At 38.2% G+C, this 27,431-nt stretch overlaps 1 protein-coding gene across 1 annotated transcript in view; it reads right to left on the minus strand.

Moving 5' to 3' along the window:
* Positions 1 to 27,431, minus strand: part of SEMA3A (semaphorin 3A) — a 177,644-nt gene that overhangs the window by 112,603 nt on the left and 37,610 nt on the right. The window contains exons 2-3 of the mRNA XM_080392039.1: positions 8,585 to 8,742; positions 5,780 to 5,842 (exon numbers count right to left, since the gene is read on the minus strand). Coding sequence (XP_080248165.1) covers positions 5,780 to 5,842; positions 8,585 to 8,742 — 221 coding nt within the window. The remainder of the gene's footprint in view (positions 1 to 5,779; positions 5,843 to 8,584; positions 8,743 to 27,431) is intronic.

The raw sequence follows: 27,431 nt of genomic DNA on the forward strand, positions 1-27,431 counted from the left end.
GAAAGACTCCAGTGTAACATACATACGTATGTATGTATGTATTTATTTTAATTATTTAATTTTTTTGCTAAGCTCAGTTCACCTCTAAGTGAGGGGTTGTAGGGTTTTTTTCATCCCACACCCCCCATCAACCCCACCCCACCCCCACCTTTCTCTTTTGTTTGTAGTCTATGCAATGCAGTTTTATGCCGCAGCAATATTAAAGCAGCACACTACTTACAAAAAGTCTCACTCACCACCCCAACGGTAAGAAATGCTTTGGTAGGAAATCATGCCCACATTAAAGATTGTGGATGAGACTGAGTAGTGAGCAGCTTTCAAGCTAAGGAACTCAGCATACTAACCGGGGCAGCTGATGGAGTCGAAAGGCGTATGCAGTGGCAGTATTTGTCTTACAAATGGCTCAAAAGTCACATTTCTTCTTGTAGTAGGTAATACCGACAGTAAGTTCTGTCCCTAACCTCAGCGGGGGTCCATTGGTTTGGATTTTTGCTCACTCTACCCCTCCCTATTCCCAGAGGACATTCACCTTTCACTTTTCCCCAGGCTGGATCAGGGTCCTGAGCCTTTAGGCTCTGTCCAAGGATTTCAGTGCTGTGCTGGAGACAGGGAGCCAGAAAGAAAATGGGGATGGCAGTGAGGGGTGGTGGATGGAAAGCTGGGAATCTGGCTGTAGATATCCTCCAAAGGAAGAACCCTGGCACAAAGGGATGAGCTTCTCTTTGGCACACCCAAAGGGCCAGGCGTAATTGAACCAGAAAAATTGTGCCTGTCAGATGAATTTAGAAGCCAGCTTTCTAGATCCAGCCAGCATTGTATATTTAGTTTTCAGATTCCCTCTTCAGATCTTTGTTTACAATAACAGATGAAAAGAATTACTTTTACTTTCTGCCTCCGTGGTCTTCTATTTCCCCTAAGGCAACAACGATAATAAAATGAGTTAAAGGGAATAGTACTCATTTATTGCCAACTTTGTTTTTCCAAAGTATCACCAGATATGGCTGAAGGACACTTGCTAAGTTACATATCTTTTTTTTTTTTTTTTCTCTTTTCCTTTTTCATCTTTCTTTCCAGATGAAATCATTGCACACTGATGGATCTATAAGCCTATGGAATTACTAATCTTCCTGTGATTTAGGGAAGGGCTGGAAAACTTTAAAGGAAGCATAAACCAAGATGGCATACAAACATTTTGGCTTAAATTAAGTATTATCATAACAAATGACATGGTGAATTAATTTACAACCATGTGATTCTACCTGCATGAACCATAAACTCAACAATAAAGTGCCAGCCACATTTAAATACAAAGAAGCACGTGCAGAATATAGCTCTATCATGTGTAGCATAGAGTCTTGCCGCTTTTTCACTGGGAACAGCTTTCTGATCTAAAGTGATTCCAAATTACCACCAAGAGAACTATCAAGTATAAAAAAGCCAGTCACAGTTGAATTCAGGTAAGAGTTAATAACTAGGTAAAACATAATGACAATTAAATAGCCCAAGTAGAAGTCTGTTGCCTATAAATTATAATACAGTCAGTGCTAATGCACACACAATCGGGCTGATACACTTCAGCTGTTAAGGGAAATGACACGAAAGTGTGATTCTCTGTATGGACCTTCTTGTTCACGTGACAGAGAATATGTAGAAGTTCACTGGGCACCATGTAAAAGTACTTGCTACTCTTTGTGTCTGTTTGTATATCAACATTCATTTCTCACCCGACACATCCAGGGAGAAGCAAGTTTCATACAGCATGCAAAGTGCATATAAGTATCCGTCATCACATAGCTTGTCCTATGTAACTTTGTTAGAGTACCCATTGAAATTTTAAAGATTTACACATGTCAAGGCCAGAAGAGACCATTTCAGCAGTTTAATGTAAGCTGGGATCTTTACAAGAGGCTAAATAAATTAGAAATCACACTTGAAAATCACACTTGAAAACAACTTCCTAAGGTGCCCTTCAGGAACACATCTTTAAAGCTTTCAAGTTGTAGAAATCTATCATACCCTTTGACAGGGGTTTCTCTGATCAATTGTGTACCACATGAACTACTGCTATGCTGCCTCAGCCAAACCTAGTGCAGAGCTGTATCGACTAAACAGCAGCCAAAACGTTTAAACCAACAGTAAATTAATAGTTTAAGGACTAGATTAGCTTTCCAGTCAAGAAGCTACCCCTACCATAGCCCTACCTGCAAAACTAACTAGTGTTTCTGGTAACTTTTGCAAATCACCCAAGCTTTGCTTTGCTGGTTTATGACATCCCAGGAATATCAGAGTGGAATTGTAGCAACCTTTTTTTTTTTTTTTTTTCTTTTCTTTTTTCTCAGTTACCTATTATTTAACCCATATGCAATACAGAGGTTGCCATGTGTTTCTGCTGGGTCCCAGGTGCCTGTGGGATCTTAAAACCAAAATATTGAGGCTCACTAGTGAGGGATATGACTAGCAGCATGTCTGTACTGGAAGTTCAGTATAAAAGCTGAGAAGTATTCTGAAAAGACTTGTCTTCTTTGATTATTACAAAGGTCTGGTCAGGAATCATGAGAAATATTCACAGGACTTAGAGCAACCAGAATAGATCAAATGAGAGACTGAAGTCCAGAATAGCAAGAAATCCTCACAGAATTGCTCTTTTAGATGAATTATGTAATCAAATATCTTCTTTGTTATTTATAGGCTTTAATTTTTCATGAACAATGTTACTTTGGTTCTTGTGATACTCTATACTGAGGAAATGGAAATATATTGTAATATTAGGTACTTACTATAATATTAAGGATTATAATTACAATTTTATTGGGAAAAAAAATCTATATTTTGTGGGAAAGCATAGCAGTTAACTTCTATCAGAGAGTCCCGCTGTAAGTATTGCATAGCCAGGGGAGTCCCTCAGCCTCTTTTCTAAGCTTTCCCATATTAAAAAAAAAAGAAAAAAAGATCCAAAGCATACTTTAAAACGTTTGTCTATCTATACAGTGAGCAAAGCTTAACTAATCGACATATACTAAGCATTTTAAGAAACAGAAATGAAAATGACTGCTCAAGGAACGCAGGGATGCCAGGAGAGTGGGTCCAGCCCAGGATGGCTGCGCTCTGCCAGACCCTGCGAGGGCTGTCCCCAGCTCCAAACCGACCACGCTGAGACGGGCATGACTGACAGCGTCAGTATCAGGAATCCCTCTGAAGGAGTGCAAACGACAGTAAATTACCACTGATAATTATGAGAGGAAATCTCGGAGGTCATAGTTGAGGTTAGCAGCAGGGCAGAGCTGGGGTTAGGCTTGCGCTGCAGCTGCTGCAGTGCACCTGGCCTATTAGTGGGGACTTGCATTTTCAGCACTGACTTCCCCGGGAGATCAATAATTTAAAAAAAGTGATTTTTTTTTTTTTTTTTTTTTTAAAAAAAGACCTCAATGCAGAAGTATAGACTGTCATGCAGAAAGTTTTGAACCGTCACAAGTGAGGAGTATCTAATATCTTAGCAGCGGTACATGCTGAAAGCAATATTAAATCAAGCGTGGTTTATACGCCACACTATTTGTCCTCTATTTCTCTTGTTCCCTCTAATGAGAGTCTGTTGAGTTATTTTTATGGCCTTTATATTTCCCACTCCCAAGGTACTGACAATAGCTTTAAGTAATAAATGAGGGAGGAATAAGTTTCTTAAATGATCCATAATCTTCATCTATAATTACAGTTAAGGCAGTTACATTGAATATTTCATAAGGCACTGTTTCATGGCAAGAATAGGTAGCTGTAAATATTTAAAGGTGATGACCAGAACACACCAAAATATATATTCCATCTTTCCAGTTGCCTACGAAAACTGGACACATGTCACATAAAACCTGTACATTTTTCGTAAATTTTTTTAATGTCTTACCTACACTTGTAGAGCTCTCTAAAAATTTTAAAAAAGAAAGCAAAACCACCCCCAACAACCCATATATGTGAAAAAATATTTCTGAAAACCAATTATCTGATTTTAGCCACATTTTGCTATACTACTGTTACCCTCAGTTTGGGCTGCACTGTATCCTGAGCTCTCTGCTCCTGTTCTGGCTTACACTTTTCCACCAGCTCATGGAAGTGCTGCTTCTAATGCACACACAAAGGATCAGAGCATGCAGCTAATGTGCAAGGGGCACACGCTGCACTGGAGTGTGGTACAGGCTTCACCTTTCATCCAGATCAGCAGGTATAGCTGTCCCAATATCACAGGAAGCAAAAGAATCAAGGTGAATAAAATAGTTGCAGCACAAATAGTCCTCTCAAGCTTACCATAGTCAGAGGACGGGGACCTGAACTTCCCAGCTCACTCCAGAATAATAGTGTCTCTCTATTTACAATGAAGGGGTTGGAATCAGCCTAGCACAACGTATAAAACATACTCTTCCTTACGGTTGTGATTTTCTAAAAAGATTCATTACAAAATAAAAGAGTACATAATAAAGTACAAAATAAAAGAGTGAATCTTTTATTAATTTTCTAGGTTTCAACCCCAGCTATAAAAATATCTACTTAATACCATAATAGTATAAAATCAAGTTGCAAGGTTAGTTAATTTGCCTGGACATTTACCACTAGCCTTTTTTTTTTTTTTAAACTTGAATATCAGATATTCTAGTTCTCACCTTGCAAAGCACTCCTGAAAATTATTTGTGAACAAAAAGATGGATTAATAGAAATGTATTATTTATGTGTAATGAGAAAGCCCATGTATCTGTCCTTTCACATATGTAGCTTAGCCCATACTTCTTATTTTTTACTTAATCCACCTCTAATGTTCGCAAATGGCTTTTTATGAAGACAACTGTCCTCTATGGCCTAAGCAAAAAACGATGAAACTGGTTTTATCATGACCTAGGAAATTATTCAAATGAAGCTCTCTAGAGACATATGGTTGGCATTATGAATATTTTACAGAATCATCTCTGAAAATCAGGCCAATAGCATATACACATGGGGCCAAGTTCCACTCTCAGTTATACCTTGGCAACATCACTGATTTCCCATTTGGCTACGCTATGCAAGTATTTGTTTGGCTTACTGCATGCATGTATTTTTTATCTTGTTTTCCCTTCTTCAGCCCTGCCTTCCCATTTCCCATATTGTACTTAAGAAGTTATCATCAGTGTGGAATGATTACTATTTGGGGGCTGCTGGCTGTGTCTCTCCTACTTCATAAACACGGAATAAGATGTACACAGGAACAAGGGAAAATGTACAGAAAATTATATCTAATGCAATAGTGTCTTTCCTGAGGCACTGCAATGGATGCAGAATGTTAAAACCACTTTGACTTCAACTTTGACTTCAGTCTTGCTATGAACTCCATGCAGGAAAAATGCTCAGGGAAACCCACTGACTCCACTGAGATGCCAGAAAGAGAAAGCATTTCTTGGGACTCACTGTAGGACTGGGAACGGGAGCAGGGCAAAAATAGGTTGAAATATGATGTATCCTAAGATCAGGAGACAAGTATACAAGGGTTACTATTTCTCATTCTGATGTTTCTCCTCCCTTCTCTTGTAAATAAATTCTATTTCCTTTGCATGATTTCCATTTATAAATTTAGAACCTTGGTCACAAAGACAAAATTTAATTATTTTGAATAAGAAGGCTGAGATAACTCAAGACTGACTTATGATCAAATGTGTGACCTTACAGAGGAGGAAAAATTATTCAAGAATTAGCACAATAAGACATAATAAAATATTTACAATTTTTTATAAAATAAAAATATGCTAAAAAGATTTGTACTTACCAGAATATCTTTTCCAGCCCACTTGCACTCATCCCTTCGGGAATGAGATACAGGCCAAACAATCTAAAGACACAGAACAAAAATCACGTTGTGTTATTTCATGCTTCCATAATCACAAATTGCAGGCCAAATGCTACAGTGTGCCTTTACCCAGTTTCTCTTTTCCCCACTCTTGTCCTTATTTCCTTTTCTTCCATAAACTCTGATGACAAATAAATGAAACAATAGGAGCAAAATAGGGATATTAGTAATCACAGTAAAAACAGTCTTGAAATATAGTCTGTCTTGTGATTCTCAGCAGTGAATCTCGGATACCAACAATAACAGGGTTGACTCTTCATTAAGTGAGTGTTCTTTTACTTTGTTTGTAATGGAATGGGGACTGAGAGCAAAAAATTGGAGATCCTTACTAACAATAAGTCGGGTCTATGGGAAATGCGATCTCATGTTAGAGTTACAGCATCAGAAATGAGGTGTTTCCCTCTTCAGTGCATCTACTATTTCACTCTTTTTATTGCATTTAATTAATTAAATAATAAAAAGGAAGCCATAGTATTTGAAAAGTATCACACCATCAAAATAGAAATGTTCATGCGGTTCCTATAGAGCTACCCTAACACAAGTAAATCTAACCTGGGGTTTACTGTAGTGTTTGTTTAGCAGAAAATGGATCTCACCTCATACAGAGAAAATCCAGAGACCCTCACAGTCAATTATTCATGTTTTTTTGAAAAGCTTTTAGGAATTACATATAGAATAAAACATGATCTTCCCATAAAATGCCAGGCTATTCATTTGGGAGCCTCAGATAATGCAATATGAATGGCCATAAGTCTGGATTACAGCCTTGGTGTTCAATATAGTTTGTTAAAAGAAAGTAAAAGGCAAAGTACTGAAAAAGAAATGAAAAAAGAATGAATATGGATGACAGAAGAGGTCGAAGGAGAAGTTATATATGACCTTTGAAAACACATTTTGCAACCATGTTTTTAAATTCCAAATTTTCTAAAAACTTAATGAAATCCAAACAGTGATTGAACATCTTAAGTCTATAAAATAAGGCTGAAAATTTTATGACCACATTCTCTCTCTAAGGATTCCTGCTACTTCCTGTTTCTATTCTCAGCTTAAAATGTGCAAAGACATGTGAAAATTTAAATTTACTAGGTTGAAAAACATTAGCCAAACTTCTGAGGTCTCCCAAAAGGATCAGTTCAAGTTCAGTTCAACTTTTGAGCAAAGATTCCTATACTATTCAAAGCAGTGTTCTAACCATAAAACGAAAGGCTAGGTGTTCTTTTTCCTTATTCTCACAGCACAATATTTCCCTCTAATTTGTTTTAAAAGTCAGCTAAATTGAACCACTTCTAATAGACTGGGAAGTTTGGCTTTTGGAGTTGTGCTCCTTTGCAGTCATATGTTGCTATCAGCATTTAGACAGAAATCTTTGCTCTTTTTTACACGGTGGAAGTTACAACTGGTGAAGTTGGAGCTGAAGTGCAGCACTGGCTGTGCTGTAATTTTGATCGGAGTTTCTTCTGTGGTTCTCCTGCCTTTAATAAGCAGATACCTAAATTCTTTAAGCCTTTTTATCTATATTTTTAAGTTGAAATTGTAAGTCTGCTCTTCACGTCTGTTGCCAACATTCAGTTCCATGTTACCAACAATTCTTTATTTAATATAGCAATATTTGTACATAATTTCAAATAGCATTCTAAAGGTATCTGAATATGTAAGTATGTAAGATACAATTCCTCCCATTCTACAGAGCTGTTTTCTGCAATGGAAACACCTTCTTTCCTCTAATTATTCCAGATGTTTTGCACATTAAGCTATCAATCCCTCAGAGAATTCAAATAAATAGCTAGTTTCCTTTATAGCTGCTCTAAAGAGAATAGAAAAGAAAATACCCAGTTTTCCTTTTATCCTTTTTTCCTTAGAGAATACAAATGAATAGCCTGTCTTCCCTCTGAACAGAAAACACAAGGTATTTATTGCTATCATCTTAGGAAGTTAATAGTCAAATGGGCAAAAGGTCAGGAACACCAAGAAAAAAAATAAATCCCTGGGTATTGAAGCAATATATCTCTCATAAAAGGGTACTCTCTGTATTTTAAAATGTGCCATCAAAAAACTTAATATAACAAATAAAACATCCATCCCATTGTTTACCTTCTTAGCATTTTGTCTTATTAAAATAAATGAAAAATTATTATTTTTTTAATTTAGTCTCCAACAAAAGAACATCACTTTAGTGATTGTCAGCTTTTAATTCGTTGCCAATATTTACTGGAAAATTATACTCTCCACCAAGAATGGCAAGATTTTATGGACTTAGTACTCTTTTATTAATAGTAAATCTATTTTGGTTTGAAAGCAGCAGAAGCAAAGTGCCTTGAAAGTGCTGGGCTGAAGGACAGAAATCAACTCTCGGACTCTCAAACAGCTTTTTTTTAATCTGTAAACAAATACAGAGTAATAAGGCCTTTTTGTGTAAACTGTCATAATAGTTTGGGGGTGTTCGCAGTAAATATGAAATTATGTCTTGTTTGGAAAATAGATGGATTATTCACTCATCATTTACTTTTTCATAGTCTGAAAAAAGTATTGTAGATTGTACCGTCATAGGTTATACGCTTATTATAAATTTCAGTCAGCAAATGCTTTCACTGTAACAGTATTCCTGACATCCAAACACTTACTACATAATTCACAAACTACCTGTGCTTGGCATAGTCTGAGTAATAACAATTCTGCAACATTAAAAGTCTATGTTTACATTGCACAAAACATGAATGAAAGTACCTTTTGATATTCCTTGATGTTAACCAGGTTGAAAGAAAATATGTGATCCTTTGCTCCAACGTACAGCCGACCGCGTTCTTCATCCAAGAGGAAGGTATGGTAACTGGAGCTATTAGCTAGTCCATTGAAATTGATTATATTGTTGGATTCCAACATTTCTGTAAGATAAAGGTAGTACTATCATTGTCAATATGATCAAATAGAAGACAGGCTGATATTTTGACTTTTATAGATTACATGTTAGGAAATTGTACTTACGGAGCAGAAACCAGCAAAAGCATTATGGACCTGGGCCCACAAATGTGTTTTTTTTTTGAAGTACCCAGACCCAAACTGCTTGTGAGATTCAGCTCTACACAAAGGTCAAAACGTCAGTGAAATCAATTAAAAGCCTGTATGAGGTTTTAGGTGGCAAAATTCTATCCATGTAACTCATCAACTGTTGGACAAAGTTCAGTTTTGTTCAGCGAGATTTACAAGAATAAACCTGAGGAAGACCAGCTGATAAAAAACACATCTGAACACAAAATCGCCTACTTCCAGCTTACAACACTATTCAATGCAGATCTGTAAGTTATGAGAAAGGGTATAAGAACGACTGGTTGATGAGATAAAACAACATGTACAATCTATACTTACACATATTATCCTCCCAACTTACTGACACAGACAGAGTGTTGTTTCTTTGCTTGAAATTGTGTATTTATCCACCACAAGACTAAAACTAGAGAAGGTAATTTTGCTTCTGTTTAAACTCAAGAATAATCTTCTAGTTCTCAAACTTCACACAGAGCCGTTGCACTCTCCAAGGAGAGGATTTTTTTTAAGAACATGGATCCACAGAATCCTCTTAGCTAATCACAAACATTAACAAAGGCACATGCATCTTCCCCTAAACTGCTTAAAAATATTTTTTTTTCCAGTAAGATAATACAGACCATATTAGTATAATTTTTTGTGAAAGCACTTTTTCTTTATGCCTGTTTATCTACATTCTTATTGGGACCAAAGCCAAACCACCTCTATCATTTCAAGGCATGTCTGCACTAGACAGTCATCAATAAGGAACTTTTCCCGTGATGACAAATCCGACACAGTTCAGGCCTCGACCTTGTGATGTACGGAGGTGAACATGCAGTTTTAAGAGCAAGAGCAGTTCCTTCGACGCCAGTGCAGCTCCTCACACTGCACCCCTGAGGAGAGATGAGAAAGGGAGCAAGTACATCAGGATCTAAGGGCTGATGGCTAGAAGGCATGGCCAGTCCTTCAGGCATCTAAGGACTGTGTTAGCTGGGCCATACACGCAAGCCAAGGGGACGTGTGGCTCCTCTCAAAATAGCTGCCAAATGCTTAGATGTCTAGGCTTTGCCTGACAGCGCGTCTACCTGCTAGGACTTTTTGGTTTTCAGTAAGATCGCTTCCATTTTCCACCATTACTCCAATTAATGAGACTGTGTAAGATAGAATGCCCATGCTGATAAAAATCAGGGTGAAATTGCTGTTAAAACAGAAGCTTCTGCTTCATTTTCTTATTAAAATAATTTTCCTTCTTTTTTCCCCCTTCTTTTATTTTAACCAGGACAAAGAAGATGTTAGGTGGGGCTTTTTTGGACCTATATAATAGTGGTACTTATGATTCTACAGACTTTCAGTGCGTGCAGATTGGTAGTCCCACAGTTGTTAAACCTCTTTTTCACATTTGCTTATACCAGGTGGATTTTGAAGCCCGCTGGTATAAAATGGTTAAAAATTACTAGGCAACAAATTCAAGGAAGACAAAGATAACACGAAGAGTTGCATATAGTTCAGGCTAGTTTTGCCCCAGTGTTCTTTGAGCTTATTTGGAAAAACTCTCACTGGCACCAAAAAGAGTTAATTTGCGTAGCAGGACAGCAAAGTGTCAAGAGTATGCACTATATATTGTTCCTGATTCTATGTTTTTCCATTTGTATTACAGAATACTTTTTTAATCTCATACTGCTCAAGACTAAAGTTTTCAATTTATTTATTTTTTTTTAATGTAACAAGAAGAAATCAAATCACCGCAAGCAGTCTTGTCAAAATAATTCTTCTGGCTTCCTGCCAAGTTCTAGAATTTGACTGTATTGTCCTCCAGTTCACTTATTTGCATTTTGTTAGAGACTTTACTAATTCTCTTTACATTGTAATGACTGATTCAGATGTTGAATGTCGACTCACTGAATAGTGAGTGATGCAGATGATTGATTGCTTAACTTGTCTTAGAACTCTCTTGGCTAGAAATGCTTTGCTGTCATCTGTATCTGATCATTTTTCTTATAATATAGCTGTCAAAAGCCTTTGTAATTATTTCATCTTTCTTGGTTTGGAGTCACATAGGTATGATTCTGCCCTTTGTGACTGCAGTGTAAAGACAAGTGTTTGCTGAAGTCAATGTTACACTAATTTAAAACTGATATAAATGAAAATAAGATTGGTTAGGCACACACCTGCTTCGTTTAAAACAACCCTGATATGATTTTGCTAATGCACAGTTCTAAATATTCACATCTACAGATGGTGATTGATGTTTTCTTTCTAATATTCATGAAAAATGCCAGATCATAACTATGGAGCCTAAGGTTTATTACGGTCAGGAATAAATTACATCATCATCTCCTCTGTTCATATGTCTCCACAGTATAACATAAAAGGACCAGGTGTAGCTGTGCAGGGTTATATATATATATACACTTTTTTTCCCCTTTTAATTTTATGTGACTCTTCAGAGCATGCAACAACGTTAAAGGTAACACTGGTGAGTTTTTTTGTGAATATGCAAATTAAAGTCAAACTAAAAGCTAAATCTCATTGCCTTCTCTAAGGTTAGGACATTTCTCCTGGGTTTTAATGCACTGTCTGTCATATTGTCCCGTTATTGACTTCTGCAGGAGACGACCAGATTCCCATGGCCCACTGCCCCAAAGATTAGGCCTAAGCACATTCCAAGCAGTGTAGTTCAAACTATGTGAAATCAGGTTTCTCCCTCTCAGGAATCAGGTTGAGAATATAGGTTGAGGAGAAAAATGTCATTTGGGTGCTGATAATTCTCATTCACTACTAATTTAGTTAGGATTGAGCTACATCACAACTAAGAGGTGAAAATCTAAATAATCTCTGTAGTTCCTCTGCTGTTTATTCTAATTTACACATATTCCTTTATGTGACATTTGGGGAAGGACTGTTGAAGAGCAAAGCAGTGGCATTTGCGCAATCAATACCAATTAAGTATTCTACTTCCTCATATTCATTAGTTTCAAAGTGTTTACCATCCTGTGCCTTTTCAGTATCCAGCCAGTGGCTGTTGCTGAGAGAATGACAGAAACGGCAGTGACAGGGTACTGTCATCCATCAGTTCTCTTAGCCGTCAATCAGTCATGCTGGCAAGGCACACGGCTGGTCAGTGCTAAAATAAGCCAAGATTTACAACAAAGATTGCATTGCAATGATAAGAGGAAAGTGATGAATGCCTTCAATAAGTCACTGAAATTAATACTGTCTATGCCACGTACCCTAATCCTTTTCCATTTGTTGTTGTTGTTTGTATTAAAGGTTGGCATATCCATGAGCTATGCATACAGGTAATGGTTACCTGTACTTGGAAGTCCTTTTTTGACTTCCTCTGTGCTTTCTTCAGGTATTTTTTATTGCAAAGATGGTAATATTACTCCACCAGTTCTTGCAGCCGAGTACCATTCCTTCCATAATTGCTCAGAGAGCATTTTCTTAGTTCCTTTTGACACCTCCTCGGATGCAGTCATGCCTCTTGTTTTGAACAGGGATGAGTGAACCCTATAAAGCTAACCACTGCACATTATGGCTGTAATATTGTCTATAAAATGCTGTATGAGGTAGATTTAGAGTGGGTGGTGATATTTTGGAGGTAATAAAGACTGCATTGCTTTCATTATCAGTGCTTGCTTCCCACATTTATTAAGTGTTACAGGTGACCAAAGCTAACGGTTTGAAAAAACCACCATATTATAATGAATTTTCACCCGTGAGGACCACTGAAGCCAGCTGGAGGTTGAGTTTCCAAGGCTTGTGGGACAGATTCTCCTACTAACTTCAAGTACCTTTAACTGACAGTCCTGACTTGCTTGCTCTGTCTTACTCTCTCTGCCAGTGTCCAAGTTCCGATGTGCCTTCCTGTAGAGTCTGCATGGTCTTTCTTTTGTTAACTGTTGATCCAGTCTGGCTTGTGTAAGAACACTCACTTTGCCAGACTGCTGGCAAATCTACAGAAGAAAACCAGTCCCTAGCTTTTGCCTTCCTTTTAATACATGGTTATTTAAATTGCTAATGGAATTGCAATTTAATAGTATGTATACACACAGAGGGCCAAATTCCTGCAGTGCAATCCATGGAGATATGCATGTACAAGGAATGTAGATTTGGTTTATTTTTATTACTTTTTCTTTCATTAAAGAATAAGCCAGAAAACCACAGCTATAGCTAAGATGAATACAGTCAGGCAGATCCTGAGGTTTGCTTTATCCATGATTGGTATTCCACTGTAAACCTTGTTTTACGTCTGTGTTCCTTCAGCAGAGTTTGTCAAGAGGAGAACATAACAAAAGAAAACCATCTTATTTTTTATTAATCTACCACCAGGCCAACTATCTTTTTAGCAAGAGGGAGTCTGTCCATGTAACAAGTTAGAAAATTTTTGAGCTTTGGCCCGTGTTCCCCTTGTAGGCGTCACAATAACATGCCAGCCAAGATTATTTTCATTGATAAAGATCAAAGGGGTCATATCAACTTCTAGAAGAATCAGAGGGAATGTCTCCCAGTTTCCTCAGTAGGATTCAGCTCTGGCCCTGTCCTATTGCCGGTGACTCCACATTGTGTCTGGATTATGCAGGCAGTCCTGCTCGTCACAACATGCCATGGAATCAAATGAGTGGGTTGCTGGTTGCACAAAATTCTCGACCTTCATTCCTTTGCCAGCAACGATAAGATCTCACTGTGTATCTCCAAGCAGTAGATAAAAGATGAGTCAGTGTGTATTATGCCATCAAACAAGGATTTTGCTGAATTGTGAGCCATGCCTCCCACAACGTCATGCTAGAACATTTCCTTCTTCTCTCGCCAGGCTTTTACTTTGGCTGCAGAGTATCAGGTGCCGCATGTTCACACATGCATTCATTGCTAACACAGACGCATATTGTGCCTGTTCTGTATATCAGCATGTATATCTGTCTAAATAATCCTGGGCATAAACTAGTCATTACACTCTGAGTGATTATTTGCTGGATTATGAGATACTAATTCTACCATGCAAGGAAAGAAGTGGTTGTTTTTTCACTTCCAACCTCTCCTGTAGCTTCCCCATGTTATTGCTCTGACTGTAGATGGTGAAGTCATATCCCTGTGAAACAGTTAAGGAAAAGGCAGAGACCAGCAGGAAATCGTGGCAGCTTCCTGCAAGGCATTAGCCAGCAGAGATTGGCAAGACCAGGGATGTAAGCAAGGAAAAGGCACCAGATCTCTTGTGAGTCCGTTCCCCGTCTGGAAGAGACAATGGTTGCCGTGCACGCAGTGGGATATTTCCTTGGGGTATTTCCATACATTATAAAAGTTGACAGGAACTAACTCAGATGGGTGCTTGTCGGATGTCTCAAATCAGGTGAGCTTGACGCCATCCCAAGTCTAATATTTAGTAACATGGCCAATGGCCTGAAGCATAACTTCTTTTCTCTCCTGTTCAGAGTCTGACTGCTTTATACCTCAATTACTTTATTTCATCTACACATCAGCCATCACTGGGACTTTAGGCTCTAGCCCTCACTGAGGAGAATGATATAGCCACTCACTCTAGGAAAAAAATATAAGAATCATGATGACAGTCTATGTCAGCTAAGTCAGAACAAACTTCTACAGAGTAATGATTTAAAACAAAGGAGAGCGAATGTATCCACTGTTTAATATTTTGTCTGAGAAAAAAATAAAAATAGTAATAAAAAAATAATTGTAGAAACTTTTGTTTATTACATCTTTTACTTTAACTGGTCAGGCTATCAGTCTTTTAGTAATATCTAAACTGTTCCAATATTCCAAATTATTTTTAGCAATTAGCTCTTGATTTTATATTAGGAGCAGAAGGAAAAAAGACACAGAAAAAATTATCAAAAACTTCTGCTTTCACATAATTTTAGAATTACACTGCTTTGGAATATCAGAAAGTGATAGTTTTATCTGAAATGAAACAAAAAGTAGGTTTATAAAGTCTATGAGATCACATAGTGCAATAAGTGGTTTATCTATTTTTACAAACGTAACAACAAAACTTTTGTAATCAGCACCTTTGGGTTTTTGCTACATTATGAGCCAGATAAACTTGAAACTACACAGCATTTGTTGTTGATGGCAATTCAGTGTTATTGTAATTTGAATGAGATAAATCACTGGGAGAAAAGGGAGGGTTATCTTATCAGTAATCAAAATACAATTGGAACAGAGCCTCTCACAGCTGTTCAATCAGCCCTAGCTTTCATCTTCTTCATCTACCTTATCATAACAGTTGCCAATCACCAGGTTTCACTGAACTCTACTGGAAGGAGAAAAAAACAGTAACTTTTTTTTTTTTTTCCTCTGCAATACTTTTGTTTCTGAGAGAACATGTAGTTCAGAAACACAGTTCAGGGAACTATGTTTTCATTACAATTTATCAATTAGAAGTAGCTAGGACAAGATATACAGTTCTTAGTGCACTCATGATGTAAACCAAGCATTTTAAATGAAACACTCCTGCCTACCTTCCACTGCAGCAAAGAAAACTTGAGGGCTGTGTGTATAGTTTGATTAAAACCAGATACTTGGACAGAGGAATGTTGCACCAATGTTTTGTTTCAGTTGCACCGGCATAAGCATGGACTCCTTTGACTTCAAAATACTGATGCATATGTTTTTTATACTGTAAAACTGAGAGAAGATTTTAGCTCATTAATGTCAGCGCTATTTAGCTACATGACAGCCCTTAAAGTGTTCTTGATTTCAATAATTGAAGGGGTCACATGATATTTCAAAGACATAAAACATTTAGATTTTAAGAGCCAACCTGTTTTCCCTTCATTATTTGCATTACTTGTCCTTTTTGTCTCCCAAAGTGAATCCAGATTATCCCTATTGCTCAGTTGTTTTCTTATAAAACATGAGAAATATTAACCTCTGAGCTAAAGAAAGGCATGTAAGCTTGTTTTCATATATTTTTAAAATTATTGTAACATCTTCATATGAATTTAGCTTTGTAAGAAAGGTTATAGCGCATATTTAACTGCAAACTTCACAGATATATAAGCATAACATTGTTACAAAATCACAGACAATAACTATTACCCACAGCATTTGTGTGTGTGTGATGAATTGGGTAGAAATAGATGATGGTGAAAAGAGACCAGGATTTGGTTTTACTAAGCAGTTATCTAAGGGGAAATTTCTCTGGCTTAATATTTGAGTAGGTAACATCTTTGCTTCTTCCCATTTGTTCTGGTATAAAGTGCTCAGGAGAAATAACAGAAGCAATGCTTCGTACAATGATCCCCCAGTTTTTAAGGACAACATCTATAACTCTCAAGGTTTTCTAAAATGTGGCAAAATAATAGGGCAAAAGACTGAGCTAATGAGGATGTTTTCTAAACATGCTAATTCAAATAGCAGAAACACTGTAAGCTATCCTTGGGTATATTCTATAATTATATATATATTACCTTTGGTAATATTGTATATTACCCTTGGGTAATATGTCCTTGGAGAGCCTGCTTAGCTCAGTGTGGCGCTGTGTGACACTAAATTGCAGCATCTGAGCTAGCGCAGGTAAACAGCCAGCTAAATCCCATTCATTAAGTAACTCAGATACCAGATTTAGTTAGCAGTTCATCAGTTCTTAGCTGTTTGTATGATAGTACTGGAAAGTTAATCTTCAACAAGCAGAACTGGTACTGGTTATCAAGAAAGTGAAATTGTGGCTAGTTGTCACTTAAAAGATTCCCTTATCTATAACCAGTACCATCCTTGCCTCATTAAATATCATCACAGAGGCATGAACACCTTTCCAACTACTAACAGCACAGATAATTGTTTTCCCAGGGCACAAATGTAATTCATTTGGCCAAGCAGGAATGAGGTGGGAAGACTGTCATATCCCACCCTCTGCATGGCCCTCTGCATGGAAACGTTGGGTCCAAGCACAGCATAGAGCACAGCTTTTGCTCACTGGCTGCTCCCCAGAAAAGCAAGATACAGATTTTCCATTCATGAACGTTTTCTCCTCAAACAAAAGCAAAGCAGGAAAGGAACTGTTGCTCTATAGGCACAGCTACTTGCTCAAAACATTGACCATGCTGCAGTGTAGACACACCTGAGCTGCCTTGAATGCTACTTAAGCACTTGTAGAGCCTACCAACACTGGCTAGGAGGTCAGCAAAGATTAATTGCTTTTGCTCCTCATCTAATTGTGCCTTGATGACCCTGCATGTTAAATGACTGGGCTAAATGACATCAGGCTAAACAGGGAAGCTACTTTGAAGTTAGCTCAGGGGATATGCCTATGGTCATAATCATGACAATTACTGAAAGCCAGATATCCTCAATGCAAACACAAAACGCCCACATGCTGGTTTTTGCACAAGTATAATTTTAGAAGTTTTAGGATTTTAAAAATTATTTTAGAAGTAATCTTCCAAAGAACCATTATTTCTGAAAAAAAGCCAAACATCTCAGGTGAAAATAAAAGTCTGGGTAATGTCAAAACCTGTCAAGATGTTTGGGGACTGTTAGGCAACAAACGACTTCAAATACCGTAATGTTTTAGAAAATTCCTTTCTGAAAAGTTGGCCTAATGAGGTCAGTTATATTTTTTTTTCCTTCTCATTCATCTCTTAACAACACTGTCCTTTATTCTAAGTTCCTAAGAATTGAACCTGAAAGTCCAAAATCCAGTCAGTGTCTTTATGATTCACGTACCATGGACAATTAGGAATCAAAAGTAACAACACTGTCAATACATGTACTGGAGTCGCAGCTGTGATAATAAAATCCTTCCTCCTGCAAGTATATTCCTTTTTCAGGGCAAAGGGTATTAAAGCATTTTCTAACTCTTAAATAAATTTTGGTTTCAGATACCAAGCCAGTGTACTTCAAAACCAAGTGAGCTCATTTAAAAGGATTAGTAAATACAAAGTGCTAGGTTTGTTAGGGATTTCAGGGAAATTTTTCAAAACCCCTGGTGGTTTCATTTTCAAGCATGACTTTGGTACTTGACAACCAAGATACCATTGGCTCTTAGTGAGTCTTATGGGGTAGGTCCATGAAGGATTTAGATGCCATATCTGAGGTGGTGTGAGACTGAGGGTAGCTTGCAGTGGGGCAGCCTTCATTGCGTGGGGGTGTCAGCTCTTTCACTGGCATAAGAAGCTGCAAGCGAGCATGTCTCTCCACAGCTTAAAATACTGTGACGTAGGGGGAAAATCCACCATAGGTAGATTCGGTCTGAAAGCAAACAAGTCTTTCTTTGATGTATTTTTTAAATTACTATTATTATCAAGCAATTTAAGATACAAATAGACTTTGGGGTAGTTCTGCTTGTAGGTAAATCATTATATTTTATTTAGCAGCTCGCTTAGGTGGACCGTATCCAGGTTTTCTGACATGGCTACAAATCAGTGACCTCATATATTCAATTGCAGACATAGCTATCAACTCTCCCTATGTTAAAATTTGGTTTTGCAGAGTGGGATCCACCCTTAACTTTGATCACATATCCAGCACTTTGAGGAATTGTCTTTTCACATTAATAGAACAGAGGAGTAAAATTCACGCTTGGCCTTACATCCTTCGCTCTTCTGGTAGTTCTTGTTTACTCTAATCCATGAGGGTAGAGTTTGGATTAATTTCAGCAAGAGGCTGAAAGCACTCACTGCAGTTAAACAGATACACACAACTCTGCTAATGCACTTTAATTGCAGCAAAATAAAGGAGGGACCACTTTGATCCACCTTGCACAGAATTCAGTGCCAAAAGAGTGGTGGTGCTCGATTTCGCTCTTAATTTACCCTAGTGAGAAATCAATGGAGTTACACCATGGATAAAAGATTATGATTGCTGTGTTTGCACAATGTGTGGAATATTTAGCACCCATTAGATTAACTATTACTTCAAACTAGTTACTATTATTTATCAAATGTTTCCAGTTAGAAGCTGTAGTTAGGTTAGGTTCTGTACATCAAAAAGGAATTTCCAGTTCTTCCTTTCCATCCAAATGTCATAAACATCATTAAAAACCAAACAGCAGCAAAGCCCCCAATACCATTTTTTCAACTCAGAGTGAATTTTCTCATGCTTAATGCTGCTCTATGAGTCAGTTTTACATTTCTTTCAGGTTACACAAACCAAACTAGGTCTACTTTCAATGTTTTTGTAATTATTACACACTCAAATGTGGAACAAGAAATTTCTAATTAACTGCTAGATTCAAAATGGAAAATAAGCCCTAAATACAATTTTTACATTAATTTCCTGAACTTTGGCCATACTCCAAAGGGGTGGGGAGGAGCGCATTTCTACCTAAAATTTCATGGCATGCGTGCAAACTTTGAACTGTAATTCTGATAACAACAAAAAAAAATTACAGGGTGAAGTGCTTTAACTAGTCTTAAAATCTTCCCCACAATGTCTTAATTCATTTCACACAACACAGTGTTAAGCTGTGGAAGTTCTTGACAAGGGCTTCTGTAGATGGTAAAGCTGTTTATAGTTTCAAGGGGCAAAGTGATAAGAGGAAGAAAAAGAAATCCTTAAGAGCCAATGAAATTCAGGGACCCAGCTTCTAGCTCACCAAGTTCCTGACATTCAAATTTTAGGAGTCTCAGAGAGTATTCTGGGGAACTATCACTATCTGATTGACCTAACCCTGCTGTCTTCTCCTACTATGCAGAATCCCTGTTATGGAAACCCCATATGATGTGTTTGCTTTGGCTGTGTTTGTAGACAGCATATTCCCCTCCTAGTCACTCATGGATACAAATGCAGCCATGACTTGAGTCTTCAGAAGAAAAGTGGAGGTGCAAGACATGAGATGTGATTCAGCAAAACAAGCACTGCTATTCCCTTCTCACCTGGACCACGCTCAGTGGCTGCCAGCGGGGCCTCCCTGACCCACCCTCCCTTCCTCCAAGCCTTTTGGGCCTCTCTGGGTGACTGGAAGTATTTGCAAACAGCATCATTTTCACACTGATTGAATCCATCTTCTGCAACAGCATTTCAACCTATAATTGCTTCTAAATATCTTTTGTTTTGAAATAACTGGTCCATATCTGATCTTTTAAGTGAACACCAGAAAGACCCATCAGCAATTTCCAGTGATGGAAGAGGGAAAGTGAGTGGATGATCAGAGCTCAGGTAGCACCTGCCACCTGGCTGCCCTTAATGCACAGCAAGATTTGGGTACAACTGTGCGGTGCTTGACCTCAGAGCACAAGTTCATTTGCTTAACAACATGTCAATGCAAATATGGTAGAATTTGTTTGAACAACAAACCACCTGGCACATCAGGGTCTATTTAGAGCAGCCTCAAGAAGGCGATTCAAAGGTAGTTGAAAGTAGCTGTAGGATGTTTTCACCCCGAGCACACTTGGCCAGTCCCACCTGAACCACCTCGCAGCAGGCTTTTGGTGCATGCCACCAGCCGCAGCGTGCCCAGCCACGTCTCTTCCCGCCTTCTGCAGCAACTGTCAGCAAGAAGGAAGTGACATGCACACAAATCTCAACCAAAAAAGTGAAAATACTGTTCCAAAAGTAACAAAACTAAGCAATATTTTGTTTAATGAAATTAACCGGGAGGGGGAGGGAAGGTGGTGCGACTGCCTACCATGCTAAAAACTCATCTGTTCCCAGCTGTTTGTTTGATTGGCGTTTTTTTCTCATTCTTTTCCTCTCTCTTTGTACTAGCACAAAGGAGGTGTAGTCCACACCACTGATCCCAGCTATTCAATCAGTCTAAATAAATGATAGTTTATTCATTGCATTAACACAATAGCATCATTATCCTCAGTGTTAGCATCAGGAATAAAGTTCAGTGGAATTTTGCATCAGGGAAAAGGAATAATTATTTTTTTATGTTTCTGATGTTTCTGAGGCTCCAGTGGAATATCAGTGAGAATCAGTATATAATTTTTTGCTCAAGCCACAAAAACGGCACTTTTCTTACCAAGACAGAGATCAGAGATCACACTTATATGATTTACTCCTGGTCCCTGCCAGAACAGAAGCCTTTAGAGGATAACCTGGAGACTGAAGGTATTAATGAAACGGCCCAGGCACACCTAAATGGCAAGCAGGATTTGCCACCTTTTCTTTCTTATGTAAAATAAGAATTATGAAAACGTAACAATTTCTGCAAAGTGTACTTCAAACTTTAATTTAATTCATTCTTTCACATTCTACATTTAACACAGGACCATTTTTCACCTGAATTCAGGAAACATTCCCCATTGGCACCAAATTGCCACGCCTGCACAATGAGTTTAATGAATTGCTTACACCGGTTGTGTAGCCACAGTGTAAGTTTGGTTTATGTAAAGGACACTTTAAAAATTGGAATGTTTTGGGGGAAAAGGCAGGGCACTTTCCACTTACCCTTCCAGACCCAATGATATTATTCATTTTCAGCAGCTCCGCTGGTTACTCTGCTAATTTCCCTCCAAGAGAACGCTCCTTTGGGTGCAATATTCAAGTGTATATGTATGTCAACTGCCGCACAGGCTTCCAAATGCCCACATTGATCCAAGACACCATGAGTCACTGTTGACAGATGAGGAACATTCACACAAAACCCCCGGTGAAAGTTAAAGGAGAACTCACATTTTTCCTTGATGGTCACACACTAACACACTGTGGTTAATGGTATACTCCAGAGATTGGGGGGGGGGGGGGGGGACGGGACACACGGGACCAACAACCAAAAAAACCCACTAAAAAAACCCTGAAAATAATATTTTTTAAGTTGCAATTCACCTAAAATTGAACAGGACACTGATTCACTGTTTCCAAATTAAAGTAATACTGGGTGGTTCCAAATCAGTTCTAAAGAGCCAGATTTCAGCTGATAGAAATTAGTATAGCTCTATTGCTTTTAGTTAACACAAATTAATTTACATCAGATGTGGCTATAACTTAAAGTCTTAAAGTGAAGTGTACTAAGTGTGTCTCTAAATCTAAATCTAGCAGGATTTTGGTTAAATCTGAAATAAACTAACATCACAATAAAGTTTCTACATGTTTCTAATCTTTGAAGACTAAGTAATACTTGAGAAAGACATTACAAAGCAGCATCTTGACATTCTCTTGCGGATTACATTCATGCTTCTAAAATAGCTGGGGAAATGACTCCTTGGCCTGATGATGAAGAGGTTTCCTATTGACACATATTGGATAATCTTCAAGAATGGGAGTCTCACAGTCTTGAAATCAGTGAATCCTGAGCCTCCATGGAGCATTACCAGTGCACAACCAATGCACTGTTTTTTTTGAAAGTTAAACTTGTCCAAAGTTTTCAAAAGTTATTTTAACCATTTCTGTTTCCTGTATTGTTGAATAAATATTCAAGATCAAATATTTTGTTTTGTTTTATTTTCTCCTTAAGCAAATGTAATTCCAGCAGCAGCTGACATGGCTTCTAATATAATGGCAAACATTTGGGTTTATTTCTAGCCAGTCTAATTATGAAAGGCATCAGGGTAGTTGTGTTTTCTTTTTGTAGTCACCAATACTAATTTGACCTACTGGGGAAACAATTTCAAAATGTCAACATTTGCATGCCTGAACCCTGCTATGAACTAAAAGGGTTCGTGTGCAGAGGTCCTGCCTCAAGCTGTGACATACTCCTTACCCCCTTGCAGGGAATTAACACATTAATTTGAACAAATGAAGTCAGAACAGCCAGCTCTCCACAGTGGTCAGAGGAAAAGTACCCTGACCATAGTGACTGACTGCATTTTAAGTGGCATATTGCTTAATTAAACTATAGTACGTACAGTTGAATAAGGAGTGCATAAACACCCCACAAAAGAGGAGCCCTTCAAGCTTGGAGGCATATATGAATGCAGTACCCATTTCCCTAAAAGCACAGTTATTGTTGCCCCTTTTAGAAGTATAAGCTTTGAGATTTAAGAGAATAATTTACACATTTGCTGTATATGTTGGTTTCTGCAGATGTATATTCCAGAGAGCACTCCTGAGATTCAGATGCTAACAAGTTTGAACAGAAATCTGGTAGAGAGGTCCACACGTAGAGGAAGCTTGCATCTGCTCCACTGCTTAGTTCAACTAGTTCATGACCCTTGAGGTCTAATCCAAAGCCAAGCAAAGGCAGTGGGATTTTACTGATTGTGCTGAAAACTGAATCAAGCCAATGGATTAAGGGTATGATTCCTACAGGACCTCTGTTTTCAGGAACTTCCTCCAAAACATTTACCCTTATAACCTCAGAAACATTTTTTTTAAAGTATGCACTTTAAGCTAAAAAACAGGGTCCCAATGGATGTCACTAGGTAACACTCTTATGCACAGTGCTCCAAATACATTTCTTATCTTGTGATTAAATGTTCAATCCACCACGCTTTGCAATGATCTCTGTAGGGAAAATATAAGCAGCAGGAGTTTTCTATTTTGCCTTAGTCTAACTCATGTGAGTTGAGAGTGTTTTTTGAGAAGTGGGATTTGGTGTTGGTTCACACATGTTATATGCACGTCCTACAGTCTCCATTGCTATTTGAGAACCCTGTTTAAGAATAATGCCAAAATAATGGATGGTGTGCACTACACCTACCCTGGATATCTGATCTGGACCTAAGTTTTAGTTCTGCTATGAAGCAGCTTGCCTAAAGTAAGTGTTCTCTAGGTCAGTGGAAGTTGCAATGTGCCCCTGAGATCTCCACAAAGAGATCAAGTCTGCCGAAGATTAAGAACCTAAATTAAGTTAATCAAATGCCATTTCATTCTGCAAAAGAGATATCAACATCAAACTGGATTGCAGTATTTTAACTGTAGGTATTAATTAACTGTCATGATAGATTAACACATTGGGGTTTTTTTGTATTTTATCCTTACATTGTTCAGTGTGCAGAATGGATGGAATATCACATTTATCTCTTTTTTTGAGCTTTTTCAGTATTTGCCCTAATGACAGTACAGTCTTCAAATGCTGGTCTGGACAAGAGAATTAATAAATTGCTTTTCATCTTTCCTATAACAAAAATCTGAGTCAGAAACATGATTCAATGGAATAGAAGTCATTACAATTCCTAACTTATGTAGACATAGGGATAAAGAAAAAAAAAGTGGCCTAAAATAATAGGCATTCAATTTGACTCTACAAGCCCTGATCTTGAAGAACACTGAGCATGATGAGGTACATGATTTCAAACCAGAATCCCACACTCTTAAGTGCAGAAATATGCCTGTGCATCCACAGACAAGGTAGATAGATATCCAGAAAAACTATGGACTCTCAGTCAGCGACCATCTAGCACACAGGAATGACAGAGCAGCAAGCTAATGAACAGTTCAGATATTCAGGAGAGGAATCAAGTACCTTAACCTTTCTGTCTCCTGCCTTACTCATCACACAGATGCTAGAGTCTGCAATAAATGAAGCAGTGGTGTCATACACAACCAGCACCTCTGATCTCACCTTGCTGCTTTGCCCAGCCCCATCCTGTGCATCAAGGGAAGCATAAGTCCCTTAGAAATAAAAGACAAAAACTGGGTAATCAAAGCTGGCATGGGACTGCTGCAGGTCCCATATAAAATGGGCTGCTGGATCTTCCAGTCGTGTGAGGAGAGCAAGGCTTCCTCTCTGGAATTTGCACCCACTGGTAGTGGTAGTCCAGGATTCATGCCACAGATTCATATCCACAAGTGATTGTGTTGGCCAAAAAATTCCAAATAGAAAGAAGCAGGACGCTCAACATGTAAACTGTCAGTCCTAAGTGTTATAGGTTATGAGAAGCTAAACCCACTGATTTACCACAGAAGTCCCAGGCATATTTAATTAGTGTTCAAATAATAAGGCATTTACTGTGAAGAAGTGTACAACTTCTATCTTAAAACCTAGCACACACTCATCTCCTACTGAAGTCAACAGTATTTAACTCCTGATTTAGGTTATATACACTAAAATGTTTCTGCAAATCAGGAATATAGGCTGTTTCATGATTAGGGGAACATACTCCACAATTTACTATAGAGTAAAAGCGAAGTGAAATGGACAACCTGTAGTTTTCTCACATCGGAAACCTCCATATCTGCATGCACACCCTAATTCCTGTATAATCCTGAGTGGTTTACCTCTTAAAATAAACAGACTCTACCTTATGTCCTTACTGGATTACTGTGAGTAGGATGTTTACATAAAGGATATAGCTAAGTATTCACTGAACATAACAAGAGTGCAATTCATTCCCATGCATTAGAGACCATTATAATTTGGTGGCTATATTTAAATAAACCAACATTTAACTATGCCAGAAATTGCAATCTAATGTTAATACTCTAATTATGTCAAATCCTTCCCCTCCAAAGTTTGATTCATTGAAACGTTTATCTGCACTACCCCACTACCCATGGAGTGTAAATATGAAGATGAGCATTTTGTGTGAGAGAAGGTAAGCATAATTTATTGTCATGATGCATTAGACACCAATTTAGTAAATATTATTTTCACAGCTAGTAATACTAATTACACTGTGCTTTATCCTTCATGCAGAGATCTAACCACACTCTATACAGTCTATACTCACACACAATAGGACCTGAATCTCATTCTCAGTCATTTATTTGGGCAGTGCAGTGTTTGAAAATGGAAATAAATGTTCTAAAGCTCCTTTGTACTATCCTAATTGTGGACTATCTCCATGATGTGAAGCAAAACATCCTGAAGCTGTGCTGACCTGACCCACAGGGAACCTCAGTGCTGAGTGCCATTTTAGGCTGACACAGCATCACAAGGCTGGAACTTAGTGTGCCTGGGCAAGTAATGTTTGTGAAAAAAAGAAATGGCTAAGGGGTCATCTAATTGGTGTCCTCAATTATCTGTTGGGGCTTATAAAGAAGAGAGAACCAGACTCTTGCCACAGGTGCATGATGAAAGGACAAGAGGTAACATGTTTAACTGGTGCAATAACCAGAGAGGTTATGAAGTCTTTCTCTTTAGATGTCTTTAAAACTTGACTGAATCAGACACAAAACCCCCTGACCTAATTCTAAATATAGTCTTGATTTGAGCAGGAAGTTGAATTAATTCCTTCCGATCGCACATTTTTTTTCCGGTTAAGTGTACTGATTTAGCTTTGATAAATCAGGATCTAACAAAAAAATAACAGGGCATCACAGGCATGTTCCTCCTGATAGTAAAACCAATAAACCACAAAACTCATTAATCTCTTTTAAAGCTGATATTTCCTGAGATATTTCTGAGGGTAAGACTTCCCTTACTGTAAACAACAGCAGAAAGCAACCAAATGGGCAAAAGGAGATATGGCACATATCGTTGTAGAACAGTTGAGGGCTATCGTGGAGCATAAATACTACTGCTTAGAATTTAGGTTGGCAAAGACCTTTAGGATCAAGTCCAACTGTTAAGCCAGCACTGCCAAGCCCACCACTATACCATGTCCCTAAGCGCTACATCTGCATGTTTTTTCAATACCTCCCATGGATGGTGACTCAGCCACATCCCTGGGCAGCCTGTTCCAGTGCTTGACAACCCTTACAGCGAATAAATTTTTCCTAATATCCTATCTAAACCTCCCCTGGTGCAACTTGAGGCTGTTTCTTCTTGTCCTGTTGCTTGTTACTTGCGAGAAGAGACCAACCCCCACCTCACTAAAATCTCCTTCCAGGCAGCTGTAGGGAGCGAGTTCCCTGCTGGGTCTCCTTTTCCCCAGACTGAACCCACCCCAAGCTCCCCCCGCCGCCCCCCACCAGCCTTGTGCCTCAGCCCCTGCCCCAGCCCCCTGCCTGGCTCTGGACATGTTCCATCACCTCAATGTCTTGTGCATTATTGAGCAAATGAGTATCTATAGCTTTCATTGAAAGAGAGAGACTGAAATATTAAAAGCTGTATGGTAGCATATGCACATCAGATATGTCAAATACAGGAATTTAGATGCAATTTCAGCCAGATTCTCAAACAGCATAAGTATAGTGCAATAAAGCTGTATAGATATTAAGCTACTAACCATGTTTTTATTTGTCATCTGCTCATATATTCTCAACACAATCTCTTCTTAACTAACAATATTTACAAATCATGCAAACATGAACAGGCAATAGTTGCTCTGGACCGGTATTTTCTACAAAATAGTCTTGCATTTCTTTCATCTAAATTTAGTCTTCAGGTAGAAAGAACACACATCACATACTGTTATTATTGCTGTTTGCCTTTATTACATTACCACATGAAAGGTCCCTGTGAAAAATTTTCATGAGGCAATGTGGTAAATATCAGATAAAGGGGGCACAGGTAAACACCACCTTAATGGTGATTAAGTCACCATCTCATCACAACGAAAAAATTCTGCTCTTTTCAACTTCAGTCTCACTCTAGCTGCTGGACAGCCATGTGCACCACAGCCATAAAGACATAGTGAGACACAACTAGTGGTTTCATAGTCTGTTTTGTAGAAGAATAGTCTGGAAGTGAAGGCACTTACTGAGTTCAGAATGAAAAAAAAAAAATTACTGTGCTAACGTAATACGCTATGGGTATTCAAGAAACAAGGGAATGTTGATATAGGAAGACAAAGGAACTGCAGTGTTAAGAGTAATTTTC

The sequence above is a fragment of the Falco punctatus genome (genome assembly GCF_963210335.1).
Source record: "Falco punctatus genome assembly, chromosome: 6".
Lineage (NCBI taxonomy): Eukaryota > Metazoa > Chordata > Aves > Falconiformes > Falconidae > Falco > Falco punctatus.